Source organism: Cygnus atratus, chromosome 9 (genome assembly GCF_013377495.2).
Source record: "Cygnus atratus isolate AKBS03 ecotype Queensland, Australia chromosome 9, CAtr_DNAZoo_HiC_assembly, whole genome shotgun sequence".
Lineage (NCBI taxonomy): Eukaryota > Metazoa > Chordata > Aves > Anseriformes > Anatidae > Cygnus > Cygnus atratus.
Window position 1 is genome coordinate 26,557,089 of NC_066370.1, and position 18,976 is coordinate 26,576,064.

Sequence of the window (18,976 nt, forward strand, 5' to 3'; positions counted from 1 at the left end):
GAGTTCAGTAAAGATGAAGTTAGACATTGCTTTTATGAAAGGTGGATTGGAATGGTTTTCCATACACAGAACATTTAAAAGTTTTATCCTTCTTTACATGTTCTACTTAAAGACTTTCCTCTTTTAAAGTTTTCTAGAAAAAAAAAAAAAAAGAAAAGAAAAAAAAAGAGGAAAACCTATTTGAGTACAGCCAGTAATTTGTGATCTGTTGCCTGGTTAGTCAGTTGGGCAAAAGCTGGATGTGCCAAGATGGAACCACATGCAAACAGAGCATCACTAGGTATATACCAGACTGGTGATTGCTTTAAGGTGATTCCTTTTTTTTTTTTTTCTTATTTGTCCTTCTCTTGTTTCAAAGCGAATACATGCTGATACTTAAAATCCTTGTCCTGTTAAGTTACTGTCTGAACTGATACATTTCAATGAAAACACAGTCCCTTCACAATACTTTATTCTGTAGCAAAAATATTTTATAGAAATGACAGGTTTTAGTTATCTCACTGTATTTTTCAGTGTAATATGGGTATATGAGGCTTTATGTAACTAGAGTGGTGGGTGCATTGTTGACCCACATTAACTATCTTTCAATAAAAATTGTTAGTGCCTTTACAGAGAAATTAGCAGTTACACATTAGTCAACAGGACATAATCTGCCCCTTTTGGCAATGAGAATATATTCTGATATTCTTGGAGACATATAGACAGACTAGTTTTTATGGATTGGTAAGGAATAAAGCAGTAGGATCTAGCAAAACACGTTTTCAAAACTCAGCAAAATGACCATCTATTGGTTCATGAATAATGGCCATGTATATGAGTATATAGAAAAAATGGCTAGATCAGAAATAAAATTTTTGAATAATTAAATAGTCTGGAAGATAAATGTCTATTACAGATTTTCAAAATCACAATGGATATCACCATTTGTTCAAGTAAAAGTAACTGATTCAGGAGTAGCACATGAAGTATTAGAATGGCAGGGGGTAGAAGATAAAAAGAAAAAAATGTTCAAGGGCTAAAGAAATGACAAGATGATAGATAATTTCAAATGGGTTGGGGTGAGATAAGGGTAGAAAGATATGGGATAAGAAACACAAATAGGACTTTCATGGCATTATGCGTTACCATGTATACAATATACTTGGGCATTTTCTGTTAAGCTTATGCTTTATCTTTACTTTCTCAGTCACATAGAAAAAATTACGACTTGGCAAGATCCTCGAAAAACAATGAACCAACCACTGAATCACATGAGCCACCATCCCGCAGCTACTTCCACACCAATACCGCAAAGGTCTATGGCAATGTCTCAGCCAAATCTTGGTGAGTACTGGATGTCGTTTCTGTGGTGGAAATTCAAACAAGAAAGGAGGGCCACCTTTTACTAATTTGTTTGCCAAATTAATTTTTGGTCCAAAATGGGTAGCTCTGATTCTGCTATCAAGCCAAACAGTATGTTCTCCACTTTCTTATCTTATTTTTTCCTTCTGCAGAGTTGGCAGCAAGTGAATTTGCACTGCTTGAAGTGTTTGAAGTTCTGACATTTCATGCATTTTATTTTAGAGCTTCTGTGACAAATTTTTGATGTAGTATTGAACATAGTAAAATAAACTCTTCCGATGCTTTTTCATTCAGAGGTGATATAAAGCCTCTAAGCCCACTATATCATTTTCAAAGCTTACTGCATGAAGTTCTGCATTCTGTAATCTGTCTGTAGTCTTTCCTGTGTTTCTTCAGGTTAGAGGTTTTAGCTGTTTTTGTTGTTCGTTTGTTTTGCATAGGTAGGTTCTGTAATGGAATCTACTTGCAGAATACTAGAAGTTTATTTTGCAGTAAGAATTAACTGAAAACCTTCTGTAAGTTGTGTGGTTTTGTTGGTGTTCCTGTTTAGCCCTTCAAGATTAACTTTAAGCATCAACTTATGTTCATCTGAAGTTGCCTGTTATAAACCTTAGTGAAAGTAAAACCATGAAAATTCTGAAAATATTAAAGAAAAAATGTAAATGGAAGAAAACCTTTTTCATGTATAATTAAGAATGACATTTTTTCTGTAATTTTTTGCTTCTGGAGTTCCAAACCCAGTAGTTTTAACTTCTCTAGCTCTCAAGAAAATGAGGAACAGATAGGCCAGCTTACAGGCTCAAGATCACAAAACTGGGTCAAATAGGCAGTGATAAAAACACAAACCTGATTCTTGTTCAAGTTAATTTTGGTAAGTGGATCTCATGATTTCATGATTACTCATTTGCAATTCATTGGGGTTGTCTCTTCACGTATACCAAGAAAACTTGAGAAAACATTTGGCTGATGATATTCACCAGTAGCAGTAATACAAAATGCATTTTTATTTATGTCTTGAATTTATACTAAATATCTAGGTTGTCCCCTGAAGTAGATCATTTTAGTTTATACTTTCTCTCAACAACTGTCCTGCTTGTCTATATTCAGTACAAAGGCATTGCTGGTTATGCTATGTGAGTCAGCACATAGTAGCAGATCATACACTGAGTGGACATCATAAGAAACCTAAGAATGAAAGGCTAGGGTGTACTGTAGGCTGTCATACTACAGGGCAAAACTAACAGTTGGTCTGCACGTTATTTCAAACCACGACTGCTTTATGTTGATCTGGCCATCCTGATTTTGAAATGGCCAAGAGGTAAGAGTAGGACAGGGTTTTTTTTTTGTTTGTTCATACCATCTCCTCAGCTTACATTGACATCTGTTCACTATAATGAAGAAATAGAGGAAGTCCCATAAATCAGCACGGTGTTCAACAAGCTTTTTCCCCCAATGTGTCAATGGAAGTGAAGTGAGGTTAATCAAAAACAAATCGTGTACTGAAATACTTGCATATTGAAGCTTAGAGGAGGGTATTTCTCAGGATACAAATGATTAGAAATAAAAGCCAATACCTAATTAAGAGTCTGTTCTTGAAGGGACTTCAGATGCCCAACAGGGTCAATTCCACAGACTTGAAAATCTGTCACATCAACTACAGACAATATTTTATTCAGTATGCTTCACATTATAGACAAGGTACTGTTGTTGTTAGGTGTTTATACAGTGCTTAGCATAGTGGTTCTGGTCTGCAACCAAACTTACTAAACATTAGCCCACTACAAATATATAGAAATTTCCATAATGTCCATATTGATTTAGTCAAGAAAATATTTTATCAACATGTTTTGGTGAGCTTTTCCTTGTTCGGGTGGCTTTCTAATGGCATGCTGTGGCACTTCTTTGGAAGCAAAAAACTGGTTACACAGTAGAGTAACACTTTCTGCACCCTGTTATTAAATTCAGCATCACCGTGCATGATTTTCCAGTCCACCACCTGCTTGAACACACCAAGTATAACACTATTTTTTAAAAAAATAGAACAACAAAAGATTTTATTTAGAAATTGTGGATATATATATAAACACATATATACATCATCACAATCTTGTAATTTCTGTGTGTACTTATAAGTACTTACATATCTGTACAGGATGCAGTAGCTTCTCAATTATTCGTGTGACTGTTTAAAATACATATGAGTGCAGTTTCTGGTGTTAAAGTAGAACATCTCTGTTTTGAAATTATCCTGGCCAAAAGGAAGGGGGATACCTTTCTACTCTTCTGTGATACAAAAGTATAACTTCTAAAGTTGTTTTCCTGGGTCTGCTCAGACTCTGAACTGAGCAGTAATTCTTTGGTCTGGTGGTGAGACCTCTAGCCAGAAGTGATTGTGCCAACATCCTACAGACATCAGAGGAAAAATGGAAACTGGATAACAAGTTAAACTCTTCTGGACATAATTTGTAACTTTTTAGTAATTGAAGTCTATGCATCTGTCTTTTGCCTTCACATTTTTTGGTACTGTAGGAATTTAAAAAGTTTTCTTTTGAAGATGTGCCACCTGCAAGAAAAGGATCTAAGTATTCCAGGTCTGCATAATGGTCTGCACTTCCAATTACTAACACGTGTTTTCCTTGCTGTGCTTCTTATAAAGAGGTGGAAAATACTTTGTGTTCCGTACAGCTTGTTGCTTTGGTTTATAAACTCCTTTCAGCAATATTTGCTGGGAAGTGTACGAAGGCACTTATAAACATTCTGTCAAAAGCACAGTGTGACTAAGTGATACCACATCGTAGTATGCTTATGCTTGAGACAGAGAGAAACCTGTAGTGAAAATTCACTGAAATTGGTAGACATACCTTAAAAAATCTGCTGTACTTTTCTACCTTCTTACTGCAGATTTATGTTTTCTGTTTTGAGCTACACATACTGGCTTTCTTATAATATTAGCAGTGTTTGTTTTCTCACCAACATTTAAAGCATTGCTTTTTAAATGTTGTGTAACAAAGGCATCTGAAGGCATTTCTTTCTTTGATGCATCGCGTTAAATTTACATAAAACTAATAATACATGGTAGGTGGGTTTCTGTGTTTGCTTACAAAAGACCACAAAGTTCAGTGAAGTTTCTTGAATGGAAAGGGAAATTTGTCTCAGATACTGAAAGCATATTGTTGCAGGTTAGCAAATACTCAGATTTGTTCGGTCTAACCTTTTTAAATATTTTACCTTTGTTGTTTTTCTAAGGAAAGGACAAAATTAACAGCAGTCTTTTAACTATTTTGTTGTTGGAATGCCAGATGGAAAATGATCAGCCTCTGACTAAAGACAACCAGAAGCACTGCGTTTTTTATTTCTTCATGAGTGCTTCATAAATGCCATTTACTTTGGTTCTGAATCTGCACATGGATCTGTTGTCTGCCCAGTCTGAAACATGGCCTTTTTCAACTGATTGATGAAATATTACGTACCTACTACCAGTCAATTCCATTAGTGTTGTAGAATGAGACCCTGTGTGGAAGGAGGAGTATTTGTGCACCCTCGTTTTTGGCACCAGATGTAGATCCCTGAATTAGGAGACTAAGCTCCATGGGCTTCCTGTAAATGAAAGGAGGCAGAGAGCAGCTGCAGTGCACTCAGTTTAGTGATCAAACTACTGCCTCACTTAAGTGACTAAACTGTTCTCTGTAAATGCCTAAGTCCAAGCTAAGGAAGCTAGTCTGCCTTAATGGCAGTCACTGGAAAGTCGCTGAAAAGAGATGACAGTATGTTTTCGTTGTGTTTTTTTTTTGTGTGTAGCGAAATTTAAGGGAAAAAATTAGATACTTATAAAAGTTTGTCTTTTGCAATTATTTTTAATTAAATTCTGATTGTTTTGTAGTTTTTCTCTATTCTGCATTACGCAACACTCAGAAACGTTTTTATTTTCAACCTGATGCCTTCAGACTGTTTTAAAGAGATTTCTTTTGTCATTGTAGTTTTGCCTGGTTGGTGAGAACAGCCTGGTCTTCATTTAAATGCTTTTTAAATTTTACATTTTGCAAGTAATTCTGAAAACAAACAAACAAAACAACAAAAAAGATAGTTTTCTGTAATGTTTTCTGTATCAATTGGCTTGAATTTATAGGTGTGAGTTACTTTAAAAACCTTATTACTTAAAAACCTTAGCCATCACAGAATAATTCAGGTGGGAAGGGGCCTTGAGAGGTCTGTAACTGAACCTTTTGCTCAAAGCAGTCAGCTTTGAGGTCATACCAAGCTCCTCAAGACTTTATGCAGTCAGGTCTTGAAAACCTTTGTGACAGATTTGAGGTTCCTGGTGCAGTTCTTATGCTTTCATTAGATGGGAGCCTGGCACCATAAATAAAATGAGTGCTGAATAATCAATATTAGATGGTAGAGTTTTAGAATGTGTAATATGTACATAATAATAGACAGTGATTTCTGGCAGAGGGAGAAGGTTACTATATGTACTTTTGTCTGCTCTTGATACCTGCACTTTCACCTGATTATATAATGTGTAAATACAGAGTGTAAGAAAAATAAAACATCATGGCACATCTGTGGTAGAAGCTGGTAATATTATCTCCATTTAATAGGTCAGGCTTTTCAGGCATAAGACAATGGAAAGCCCAATGTTAATCTGTTTATGGTCAATGTATGCATTGATTCTAAGAGATGAACCATACTAACTTACTGTGTTAAACTCCATATGGAGAATTGTTTGATTTTTTTTTTCCTACTGAAGAAGAGAAAGCTTCTTACCTTAGAAGCTTACTCTGTCAATCAACTCTACATGGTCCTGTGCAACCTGCTCTAGGTGTCCCTGCTTGAGCAGGGGGGTTGGACCAGGTGACCTCCAGAAGTCCCTTTCAACCTCAGCCATTCTGTGATTCTGTGAGCAAAATCCACCAGTAGGTATGATCCAAGTGATATGAGCAGGATACTTTTAACTATGAAATACACTGGTTCTGTAATGTGAAAGCCATTATGTATTACACAGTAGAGTTTAATGTGGAGAAGCTCTTACACACTGACAACTGTTTCTGTTCTAGAAATTCATCCACAAATCTAAAAAGTTTAGCTTTCAGCTGTATTGCTCTAGGTAATTTAACTGGGTCTGGACAAACAGGTTTTATGGCACTTTGCGTCTGCTTTCTTTTTTTTTTTCAGTCAGCCAGGAAATCCAACCAATAAAACAATGCAGTATACCTGTTTAAGAGCAATAAACACATGAAGCAAGGTTTCCATATCCTGCCAGGATAAAAGAGGTGTAGCTACTATTGTTTGAAGGTGATAAAATACAGTTTTGGTTACTGTGTCAAAGTGATCTGGAGATAGGAAACCCCTAAGGTGTTTAAAAACAGTCAGTATGTATTTTAGTGACAACTATCGTACATTAAATGGTCTAGATTTTGCAAGACGTGGTTTGCATTGGCTGGAGATGTGGCTACAAATGTGTAACATTGACAGGAACACATTTTCCCCCTCTGTAGCCCATACCCACACACCACCTACATGGTGGAAAGGCTTCCTGTTTAAGGTCATTTTTAATTACTGGACATCCTGAAAGAAGCTGACACAACCCAGTTATGGTCAATGTGAATAACTTTGGCACCTGCTTCTGGTTAATAAAATAATTCTTACAGGAGAGCTGGAATTGTTGTAGGAGACTAGTACATTCTGTGGGAATGTCAGTTTTACAACACAGCTCTGGGAAAGAATTTTCTTTGTTGTTATTTATAATTAAAACCAACAATTTATTGATTTCAAATTAAGAATTTGCATGTGTTTTAAAGACAGAGGCTAGCAGCTATAGAGATTAACAGAATTTAACTTCAGTATCAGGTAAATTAAATCCAGATGTGTGTATGACACACAGAATCACAGAATGTTAGGGATTGGAAGGGACCTTGAAAGATCGCCCAGTCCAATCCCCCTGCTGGAGCAGGAACACCTAGATCAGGTCACACAGGAACGCGTCCAGGTGGGTTTTGAATGTCTCCGGAGAAGGAGACTCCACAACCGCCCTGGGCAGTCTGTTCCAGTGTTTTGTCACCCTCACCGTGAAAAAGTTTCTTCTCGTATTTAAGTGGAACCTCCTATGTTCCAGCTTGCACCCCCTGCCCCTTGTCCTATCATTAGATGTCACCAAGAAGAGCCTGGCTCCGTCATGACACTCACCTTTACATGTTAATAAACATTAATAAGGCCACCCCTCAGTCTCCTCCAAGCTAGAGACCCAGCTCCTTTAGCCTTTCCTCATAAGTGAGATGCTCCACTCCCTTAATCATCCTTGTGGCTCTGTGCTGGACTCTCTCAGGCAGTTCCCTGTCCTTCTTGAACTGAGGGGCCGAGAACTGGACGCAATATTCCAGATGTGGTCTTGCCAGGGCAGAGTAGAAGGGGAGGAGAACCTCTCTCAACCTACTAACCACAGCCCTTCTGATACACCCCAGGATGCCATTGGCCTTCTTGGTTACAAGGGCACAGTGCTGCCTCATGGTCATGCGGCTGTCCCAGGTCCCTTTCCCCTATGCAGCTCTCCAACAGGCCAGTCCCCAACTTATACTGGTGCCTAGAGTTGTTCTTGCCCAGGTGCAGGACTCTACACTTGCCCTTGTTATATTTCATTCAATTTTTCCCCGCCCAACTCTCCAGCATGTCTAGGTCTTACTGGATGGCAGCACAGCCTTCTGGCGTGTCAGCCACTCCTCCCAGTTTAGTATCATCAGCAAACTTGCTGACAGTGCACTCTATTCCCTCATCTAGTTGTTGATGAATATATTGAGTACCTTGTCCCATGAGATTTCCCCTAGCAATTGCTTGAAAAGGCCAAAGTTCGCCCTACTGAATTCCAGGGTTGTGATTCTGGTTGGTATTCTGTTCCTACCACATGAGATCCCAAACTCCGCCGTCTCATGGTCACTGCAACCAAGGCTGCCCTCAGCCTTCACCGCTTCAGCCAGACCCTTCTTGTTAGTGAGGACAAGATCCAGCAGCGCTCCTCTCCTAATTGGCACATCCACCATTTGCATCAGGAATTTATCATCAATGCACTGGAGGAACCTCCTGGACTGTGGATGGATGGCTGAGTAGGCCTTCCAGCAAATGTCAGCGTAGGTGAAATCCTCAAGGATAACCAGGATCTGTAATCTTGAGGCTGCTATCAGCTGCCTGTAGAAGGCCTCGTCAACTTCCTCATCCTGATCTGGTGGCCTGTAATAGACACCCACAACAGTATCACCCATGCCAGCCTGTCCCTTAATTCTCACCCACAGACTCTCAACTCACTCCTCATCTGGCCCTGGACAGTACTCAATACAAGTACTCACTCACATAAAGAGCAACTCCACCACCTCGCTTTGCTGGCCTGTCTTTCCTGAGCAGGACATACCCATCTATGACGACATTCCAGTCATGTGAGCTGTCCCACCATGTAATTGTCACCATTGTAATTGCCACTAGATCATGATCTCCTGACCGAACATGGATTTCTAACTTCTCCTGCCTATTCCCGATACTGCATGCATTGGTGTACAGGCACTTCAGGGAGTGAGCTGAGCATGATGATTTCACCCTAGGGACCTCATGGTCCTAAGACGTCATGGTCTCTAAGACCTCGTGGTCTTCCTCAGTGCTACAGCACTGCCCCACTGGTGCAAGCCCAGCTACAACCCTATCCGTCTTCGAATCTGATTTAAAGCTCTCCAAATGAGCCCTGCTAATTCCTGTCCCAGAACCCATTTGCCCCTGTGAGATAAACCTTTCCTGCTTATTACACAGATACAGACCTTTACACCAGCAGCTAACTGTCTAGTAAATCTGAAATGTTAAAAGTTGATGTGTTTAAGAGATGTTGGTATTTTTTTCAAAATCTAGCAATTTTTAATTTCAACATCAAGAAGTTCCTGTTGTTGTAAGCATTTCCCTTCAGAGTTAATAATAATCTAAACGTGCTAGTGCAAGACTGGAGTGTCATTTTCACAGTTGAAAACTAGATGGAATGTAAAAGCTAAAGATTTCATGAAACAATTGCAAGCAAAAACATCATTTAATACATATTTTAAATAATAAAGGTTATCAATAATTGGTCATTAGCATTAATGTTGTCTTCCCCAGTCAAGCATTCCCCACTGTTATTTGTCATTATTTCTTAGGTTATTTAAAAGGAAGTACCTAAGTTCCTACAGAGTAAATCTGTAAACTTCGAAATAATTTCCTGCTAAATCATAGCTTTGATGCTGCACCTGCATTTTTTTTTATTTTTTTAATCTTGATGCATTGAAGACAGGAAAAAATAGTTACATGTGCACATCATAGAAATGAACATAATGGTTCAAACTGTGAGAAATTTCTGCATAGCTATTTTCTGCCCAGAAATCTGAATAAAGGACTCTCTATGTACTGGGACCATAGAGAAAGTACAACTACTTAGTACAACTTTTTGGTTTAATACTTTACAGATTTTTGGAACAAAATGCACTAGAACTGAAAAGCAGCATTTTTTGCTGACCTTGTTGGAAGGCTAATGCTGTTTCTGGAAATAAGTGAAACAAGCAGTTCTTTGTTGGCAGAAAGGGAGAGGGAAGAGGAGGGGAGCCTAGTCTTTTTTTCCTCACAATATCGTGACTAAGTCAAAATTCTAATATGGCTGGGTTCTTTCTTTTTTCTTTTATTTTTTTCACTTCTATAGACATGTGGTTTTCATCAAACTGTGTTATGTGAATGACACCTGGCACTGGCCAGCTCATATGAATTAGTCTCTGGACTGCCTATAAACAGAGTAGAGAAAAAGATCCAGAATTGCATCGAGACACTTTTGACACTAAAATAATAAAAGTTGTTACAATCAGTTCAACGCATGTGTCAGAAACAATTTATGCTTGCATGTTTTGGCTTCTGTGACTTGCAAATTGTCTTGCCCACATAATAATCCTTGCCTAGTAGGTACCCAGAACTTAGTATATAACAGAAAGGTCTCACACAATGTCAGAAAACCTGATTTGCTAGAATATAATTATTAATTTAAAAACAAATAAAACCAATAAAAGAATTGTTTCATTTTTCATCTAACTGGAAAAAGAAAATTGCATAGGACTAATTGAGATGTGAAATAAGTCTTCGTAATTCCATGGACTGCAGTGAGACTGTGGCCAAATACTCCAGGTTTGGAACTTAGCGCTACATTTTTATTCACTTTCATTTGAGCTAGAAAGTTGTGTAACAGCTGTTTAATGAAGAGACTTATTTCATATTACAAAACAAATTTGTTTCTCCCAAGAGAACTGAATTCAAGGGCACCTTAAATCAGTCTGCTAGAAGGGTGACTACTTTTCTTCTGCTATATTATATCCAATCTCCTTTGCCATATGGTGGTAGAATTGATCTTCTTAAATTTTTTGTTTGTTTGCAGAACCTTAGAAATCTTCCAGTGGGAATAGCAAACTCTGCCTAGGGAATTTAAGCTTTCTGAAGACGTTAGTTGTCCTTGAACCTCTCAGAATCAGTCCAGAAGTTCTAAGGCTCCCCAAAACACAGGCTGAAAAGAGCTGTTAAGGCATTGCTTATTTATTAGATGTGTCATTGAACTGAAATTGGTATTCATATTGGGCAACCTAGTTCAAGCTTAAACTGCAAGTTTTTCTATTTTAACTCAAACTGTGTTATGTTCCTCATAACATTCTAATATAAATTCAGAATTCAAATATAACATAGCAGTCAGTAATAAAGCCAAGTAAGTAGCACAAAAATGTGGCATATGATTATATCATATGGAACAGAGATTTGTAGAATGTTGTTGTACTGTTACATTGCCCACAGCAGTTGGCACAAGACCTTCCTTTGACTCAGCTGGGCTCATTCAAACCTTCATTGACAAAGAGTTATCAGCTACATACAAAAAAGTGTTACTGGACTTTTCAGTACAGGAATTCAGTTGAGAATGGTAAAAGAGAATCAGTAACAGTTTGGGCTAGTTCCAGGAAAAGCAGTGAAGTAAAAGACTTTTCTCAAAATAAGCTTGCATATGTACCACCCAGGGGTGGTTTTTCCATTGTTGAGATTCTTTTTATTCCAACTCCTATGTTTACAGATTCGCTATTAATTTTAAATCTAGCCAATATAAGACATACCAAACATGCCTGAAGATATTTTCAGGTACTATAATTTTTTGTTATGCCTATGGGTATCATTGTAGCTTACCTTTCAGAAAAGCAACTTACTGTCTTCTCCAAAAATATTTTTCTTTCTTATTGTTTGAAGAACTCATACAGTAAGAATTTGAAAGCAGTGAGAACTCTTGGTCTTGTAATATGTGATCATACTTTTCCACACATCTTTTGAAGAGACTGGAGTTCTGTCTGGATGGTGGTTTTTGCCCAAGTAGATAGCTTTGAGGGATAAGACCTACCTGGTGTTACATATAGTGTTTTGAACAGGAAATATGAGGCAGGGAAGAGGGGAGGGAAGGGAAGCTGTAGAGGAAAAAGAGGGGGAAGTATTTGTAAGTGATCATAAGTGTTGCCACAATTGTATGGTGGATAAATGTGACCACAGATTTTATTGGTATTGATTCTGTAAAGAAAATGTCTAGAAGGATGTAAGTAATTACATATGAAAGCATGCTTAATTATCAATTACTGTACAAACTAGGGGGTAATAATAGCAAGAATCAAATAGTCTGTTGAGACTTTTGGAACTGCCCTGTCTAGGGCAGTGTTTTAATTTGCGTGGATTTGTAAACCTCAGTGTCATTTTTGCAAGCATAGATTAGGTAAAAATACGTGACGGTGCTCAACACAAAACAGGTCACAGAAGGGGTTTCCAGCAAAACTGAATCTTGGTTTTAATTTATTCTGCAGAAGGTTCAACCATATTAAATGTATCATTTCAGAGCTTCCATAGTTTTTTGTTCCGCAGTGAAAGGATGCAGTCATATTTTCTGTCATAAAATGTTGAGAAGCATACACAGGGCTAGTACGATCAGATTGTTTAGCTTTACAATGTATAAAGATGTTTTCTGTAACGAAGAAGATTGGTTTGGGGTGGTAATTTTTCATATGTAGCAAAACGCAAATCACTTGCTAGTTTATTTTGGTTTATGCCCAGATTTGTCTTGCCATGGTCACTGTGTGCAGTCAGAAAGTTTGAGATATTAGACAATATCTGCAACCTCATCTCCGGTGAAGAAGCTAGCTCAGTGGAGCTGCAGTATGTCCAGTTGTCTCTAGATGTGGCTTCCTTTTTTATCCAGACATCATTTGGGTAGAGCTTAAAGATTTTTTATATTTGTTTTGAATTATGAGTTCCAGCGTCCTGACTGGAAGGTACTGCAGACTACACCAGATCAGCTATACCGCACCTGAACTGAAAGTACAGCACTTGACAGAAACATTTAGTGTCTTATGCAAGTGCTGTGCATTTGCTGTGCTTTTGTACTGTGTTTGGCTGGGACGGAATTAATTTCATAGGAGCAGGTATGATGCTGTGTTTTGGATTCCTGACCAGAACAGTGCTGATAACAGAGCAGTGTTTTGGCTGTTGCCGAGCAGAGCTTGCACAGTGTGGATGGAGGCTTTCTTCTTACCCCCACTCTATTTCCCACCACCACACACAGCTGCCCCACCACCAGCAGGCTGGGATGCACCAGAAGCTGGGAGGGGACTCTGCTGGCCTGAACTGATCAAAGGGACATTCCATACTGTGTGGCCTTGTGCTCAGCAATAAAAGGCTAAGGAAAGGAGGAGGAACGGGGGGACATTAATGGTTGTGGCATTTGTCTTCCTAAGTAACCTGTGCAAGTGCTGAGGCCCTCCTTTTTAGGAAGTGGCTAAACTGCCTGCCAACGGGAAATACTGAATAAATTATTTATTATGCTTTGCTTGCATGCACAGCTTTGCTTCACTTACTAAACTGTCTTTATCTCAATGCACAATTTTTTCGTGCTTTCATTCTTCCGATCCTCTCCCCCACCCCGCTGTGTGGCGCTGGGGATTGAGTGTGTGACAGGGTGGGTGTTTAGTTGCTGTCTGGGGGCGGCCAACCCACCATAGGAGGGTGACTGTGATTTTCAAAGCCATTGATGGTTTTAGTGCACATTCAGAACACATTGAACAACCCCTGCCCAGTAAACTCCAAATTGTTGGATTTGTCCCATGTACTCAGATGCAATGTGCAGCATACGCACATTTCTGCCAACCATCTCAGTTTTGTATCCAACTATTTGTGTAATGGAATTGTTCAGTCCACCAGGAAGTCCTTTTACCCTTTCTTCATCTGTCAAAACTCCAGTGGCAAATGGTATTGTTTGCAGCTTGAACAGCACTACTGCATTAGGTTTTCTGATGGATCATTCAGTAGCTTTAACTGCTCTGCCAAACTGCAGGATTTCTGGGCTGTTAGTTCATTTAGGAAGACTAAGAGAGCTGGAAGTTTTGCATTAGTACTGCCAGTGCCTCTCTCTGTTGCCTCTGGATTTGTCTGTAACATGATGGCATTTCCTTTCTGTGCATCATTTATCTTGAGTATTCCAGCTACCACTAAGTTTGCAGGGAACCTGGAAAGATCACTTATCATTGGTAAACTTCATTTATGTTCTTTGACCTGGATGTTTCTTTAGGTCTTCTGATTTTCTCACGTCAGAATTTCTTACATATAATGGCTGTTGATGTAGGAAGCTGCAATTTTCAGCACAAGCCTGTCTGCATTCATGTAGTATAGCTATCTTTAACTTAGGAGCATCATGTAGAGAACCACAAATCTGAAATTGTGTGAAGATCTAGCCCGAGTCTCTTATGGTCCTCTCAAAGCTGCTGCTAATGCACTTCCACAGAGTGAAGTGGGTGGCTCTGCGCTGCAGTCTGTGGGTTCCAGGAGGCTTTACTTGGGGATCAGATGACATCTATGTGCCTCTGGAGAAATCACATTGAAGGACACACTGGCATCTCTGTGCTATACTCTCCAGAACTTCTGATTCTGGAAGCACATTGCAAAGATAGTTTAGATATGTCTGCATGCTTTCCACAGGCCCTGGAAAGATTTACTAGTGTGGGCTTTGCACCACCTACAGGTAATAAAGCTCTTTCTAGACCCAAACCAGGTATAGCACAGGAGTAATCCATGCCTGTTAGATATGGCTAGTACTGATCTGCAGAAGTAATAAAATAAATCTGCACCATGAATAAACCTTACGGTTGGCACTTTGAAAATTCACTGTATTTCACTCCTGACCTATCTGGATGTTATCAATGCTGCATGCGATTCTTAACACTATGAACAAAAAGAACTTTTGTCTTGGGTAAATTGGGGGCCCATAGCGTGTCTTTGGGTTGCTTAATATCAGAGGTACTGTACTTGCTTGTGCAGTAGCAAACCATTGAAAATGACTGATTCCAACAACAACTATATTTGCGCAACGAGATGCCCCAGGGTATTTCTGGCACCAAAAAATTTAAAGTGTTTCTGTTTCTCAGTCTTTTGATTGCTGTGTACAATATAGGAATTTTTAACACTGTGCCTACAGGACAATGTTGTCAGACTGACTTCCTCTTTCTTAATTCACAGTTCCTTTAGCTGGAGCCAATATACTTGTTCTGCACTACTGGCTGCTACTGTTCTGTTCAGTTTCCTGGATGGTTCAGTTAAATTTTTGTGTGCTTGAAGACGTTTTGCTGTTTTCTGTCAGCAGTCTTTTGTGAGAGCCACAGTCATGCTTTCAATGAATGTTTCCTGTCTTGAATCAGGGACTCTTCCAGTATGTAAGATTACCCGTAAGTTATCGTCTCTGTAGTATATCTAGTACATTTGTATTACTTCTGGAGATTATACCCAGTAATACTGTCCCAGTCATTTTTGTACACTTTTCCCAGCAACATAACATCTTTTCTCTGTTTACTCATTCTTGTCTTTTGTGTTCAGCTCTGTGTACAAAGTGAAGTCTTTATCAATGTATATATATATAATCTATGTTTGCAGAGTATTGTCTAGCACAATTGCAGCAGTAAGGCTGTTCTGCAGGAAACAGCTTTTTGAACTTTTTTCTTGTACCCTGTACCCTCAAGAGTACATTCTGCAAAACATTCTTTCTGGAGAACAAACATTCTGGCGAGATCATTGGTTAGTGTCACACACACCTCAGTCACATGCAAGCAAGCCTGTGTGCATATTCACACACAAACTCAAGCTCAAAAATTTCTACCAGTGTGAGGACAGTGAATCAACTGGTTTCCTGCACAATGAGGAGTATTGCAAGGAACTGAGTGAGTTGGGACACATGACACATATAAAGGATTGTCTGCTGCCTGCTGGGCATTTGCCAGTCCACAAACTATATGGAGTTTATGACCAAAGGCTATTGACAGAGAGGGATGGGAGCAAGCTCTTCAACTTCCATGCACAGCATGGCTTTGCCCTCATGATTTATCCTGTGGAATTGCTTCAACTTGAAGATGGTATGTTGCATCTCAGATAACCCAGGCTTCAGTAGCCCCCAGGAAGGTAATGAGCAGTGCTTTCCAGAAGTGTGGAAGACCATTTGTACAGGCTGTTTTACAGAAGACACATTCCACATGCCATAGCATTTGAACTGCTGGTATAGAAAAGCTCTAAAACCTAACACATTAAAGGCTTGTTCATAACAATGTATATTGCCTTTCAGTTGAACTGAAGCACAACACTTGCAAACCTGCTGTTATTTAATTACACATCAGTTCATTCCCAGACTCAGCTGTTTTATTACTGTACAAGTAACATTTTGACCCTTCAGATATATTTTTAGAACAGCTGAATGCAGCAGCAGTTGCTGTGGAAAGTGCTGCGGAATGTCCCAGATTTTAGTTTCATTTTGTTTTCTATAATGAGTTGCATAACAGTTTCAGTTTTACACTATTTTTATTTCCAGTTAATATTTGTTTTGAGCTAGGTTAGATTAATTTGCATTATGTGTCCATGCACACACATACAAACTAGATCTGTCTTTGCAAAAGTAGACCACCTGGGTCCTAAATTTGCCTATGGAACATGATCGTGATGCACTCAAGAATAATTCAAGTGGCACAGTGCTGTTATGTGGCTAATAAGATCAAAACCTGGGCCTTAACATCTGTGCATTTAACTGGTTTTGAAAAAACAAAAAGAAAAGTGATTTTATCACTGTATCAATTTAATGCTACATTTTAAGATAGACTTTGTCATACATGTACTTTAGGAGATACCTTGACAAAACTATCTGTACTCATTTGAAAGCACAGACACATAACTTCTCTATACTTGCTGTTTCTGAGTCTATTCATAAAGTTTCGTCTGCTGCTAAGGTAGGTGTCTGGTATTGAAAGTGAACGAAGAGTTACCTGAATCCCCTTTTTTCTTGAAGCAGCGTATGCTGGAGAAAAATGCGGTGTCAGCAGGTTCAAATGACATCTGGTGAATTTGTCCCTATTACTCAACTCAATGGCTTTTTAGAAGTCATTCCAATTAGTGGCAGTTTAGAACAGAGCTGTTTCTCTCTGGACCTATGTCCAGAGGTTTTAGACCTACAAACCTTTGAGAAGAAAGGCACTGACAGAAAACAGGAGCATTGCCAAATAATGCAGGTGGTGGAGTTGGCTGAGGATCGCTCCTACCTAGTCCTTTGCCTTCTATATATCTCCTGTACTGAAACTTTTAAAAAATTCCCATAGCTGTAGCTTTATCAAACACAGATGATGTAAGTCCCTTTTCTTGGAAGTAGAATGGATTTTTGTTGTTTCTTAGAAATATGATCACACACTTAATGGCATACTTAACTTGTAGGCAATTCAGTGTAATTTAATTTCTACACTCCTAATGTCAAGTGTGGGAATGCTTTATTCATTGTACTAAACTTCCTGTAATTCCTTGATAGTATGTGACAATGGATAGTATTGGTTGAAAGAAAAGTAAGTTACTCTAAGAGTTAGGGTTGCAGCAAAGACATCAGATAGCCAAGACAAGTAGCCATGACAACTCAAGCTCTAGCTCTGACACACCGTACAGGCTATTAATCTTTACTTAATTTTGCATGATTCTATCATTTCTATGTACTACTTAGATGGAAACAGTTTTCTTATGGAGAACTTACTACATTGTGATTCTCCATCAGCCAGCCTGGATTCTGAGCATGGTTGTCCTGTCACTCAACCGTTGACATGCCAAAAATTTAAACACATGCTTATGCATGCAAGAAGAGTTAAATCCCTAAGTGCTTATGGTACTGGAAATTTAACACCAGATTTACACTGACATAATTTAGATAATTCTACTCACAATATTTCTTATTTATTTTAATGAGAATAAGACTAAACCCATTATGTCTCAAAGTGTGCTTCCATATATTGTTTTCCCATTACAAAAGTGGTTTGATTCCTGCATCCAGCTTTCATTCCTACCTTTCCCTCTCAGTGCTGCAGTTTGCTAGCCTTTGGGGAGTTTTGCCACAGAAAAGTTACTAATCAGTGCTGGCTCTGTCAGTTGTCCCTCTTCCCTGTGACCAGTTTATTTTTGTCACCTGCACTCTTATGTTGCTTGAGCATAAGCATTTTTGTGACTACCCAGTGACTTTTGCTAGGAACTGATTTAGCCAGAAAATACCTTCTTTTTATCTCCAAGCAAACTCTATTTTGCTGTGTGGCCACAAAAATGCTTTTGCCAGCCCAGAAAAAGGATAACATGGGGAGGAGGAAGCAGCTGAATGTGCAAGAGGTGATAGCAGTTGCAGATAGCAGATAGCAGGTTTCATGTGGAAGCATGATGTCATTTGTGTGGATGCAGCTGTTTGTGGGCCACACATACATTGAATCAGTAAGAAGGTTATATTGCGGCAGAGCTGCTTTTAGCTTGGATTATTTCTTTAGCTGAATTTGCTTCTGAAGCTAAAATATCATGCAGCTGCACTCCCAAGTGGTTCCATTGTGCTGGACCTATGTGATGCTGGATCACCCAGAAGTTAAAACTCAGTTCAGATCTATGTGAGCACATGTCAATAAATTTGTCAAATGAAGCAAGGCAAAGTTTATGCTGGCCCAAAGCCTGTGTACCTGCTTTATTCCAATTGCAGAAAAACAAACAACACCTGATTTGGCAAAAAGCTGACTAGCAAGAAGTCAACCTCTCTCCTTTTTTTTTTTCTTTTTTTTTTTTAATTTTTAACTTGGGACTAGCAGAGTGACTTAAGATCAACGTTTTGCATTGTATGGGTATCATATATTTGATCCAGGCTTTAAAATCATCAACCCATTTCTTTCAATGCACACTTTCAAGAGGGCTTGCTGTACCGTATCCTTCAAGGTCAGTGATATGCACAACATAAATATCCAGGTCTGAGAAGCAGAGAACTGAGTTGAGTTTTCTGTTTTCATATGGTAAGAGCAATGAGTGAAAGACAAAAAGGAAGATACAAATCGTGGTCCTTTGGAAAGAAAGACATTGTACCTTTTTTAGGAAGTATTTTAGTATCTGGGATGTTCTTGTTAAAAGAGAAGAGCTTTGTTAATTATACTATTGCCTCACTAGTGAAAGAATCCTTGCAAAAATGTCAATTTTAAAGCAGTATGGGGCTACCACTTGTTATCATTAGGCACTGTATCTATTTTTTACTGGAAATGTGGAGGAGGAAAAGAAG

General features: G+C 38.7%; 1 protein-coding gene across 1 annotated transcript in view; it reads left to right on the forward strand.

Annotated features, from left to right (window-relative positions):
* The window catches only part of WWTR1 (WW domain containing transcription regulator 1), a 70,278-nt gene that overhangs the window by 38,169 nt on the left and 13,133 nt on the right, over positions 1-18,976 (forward strand). Inside the window, exon 2 of the mRNA XM_035566427.1 lies at positions 1,187-1,323. Coding sequence (XP_035422320.1) covers positions 1,187-1,323 — 137 coding nt within the window. The remainder of the gene's footprint in view (positions 1-1,186; positions 1,324-18,976) is intronic.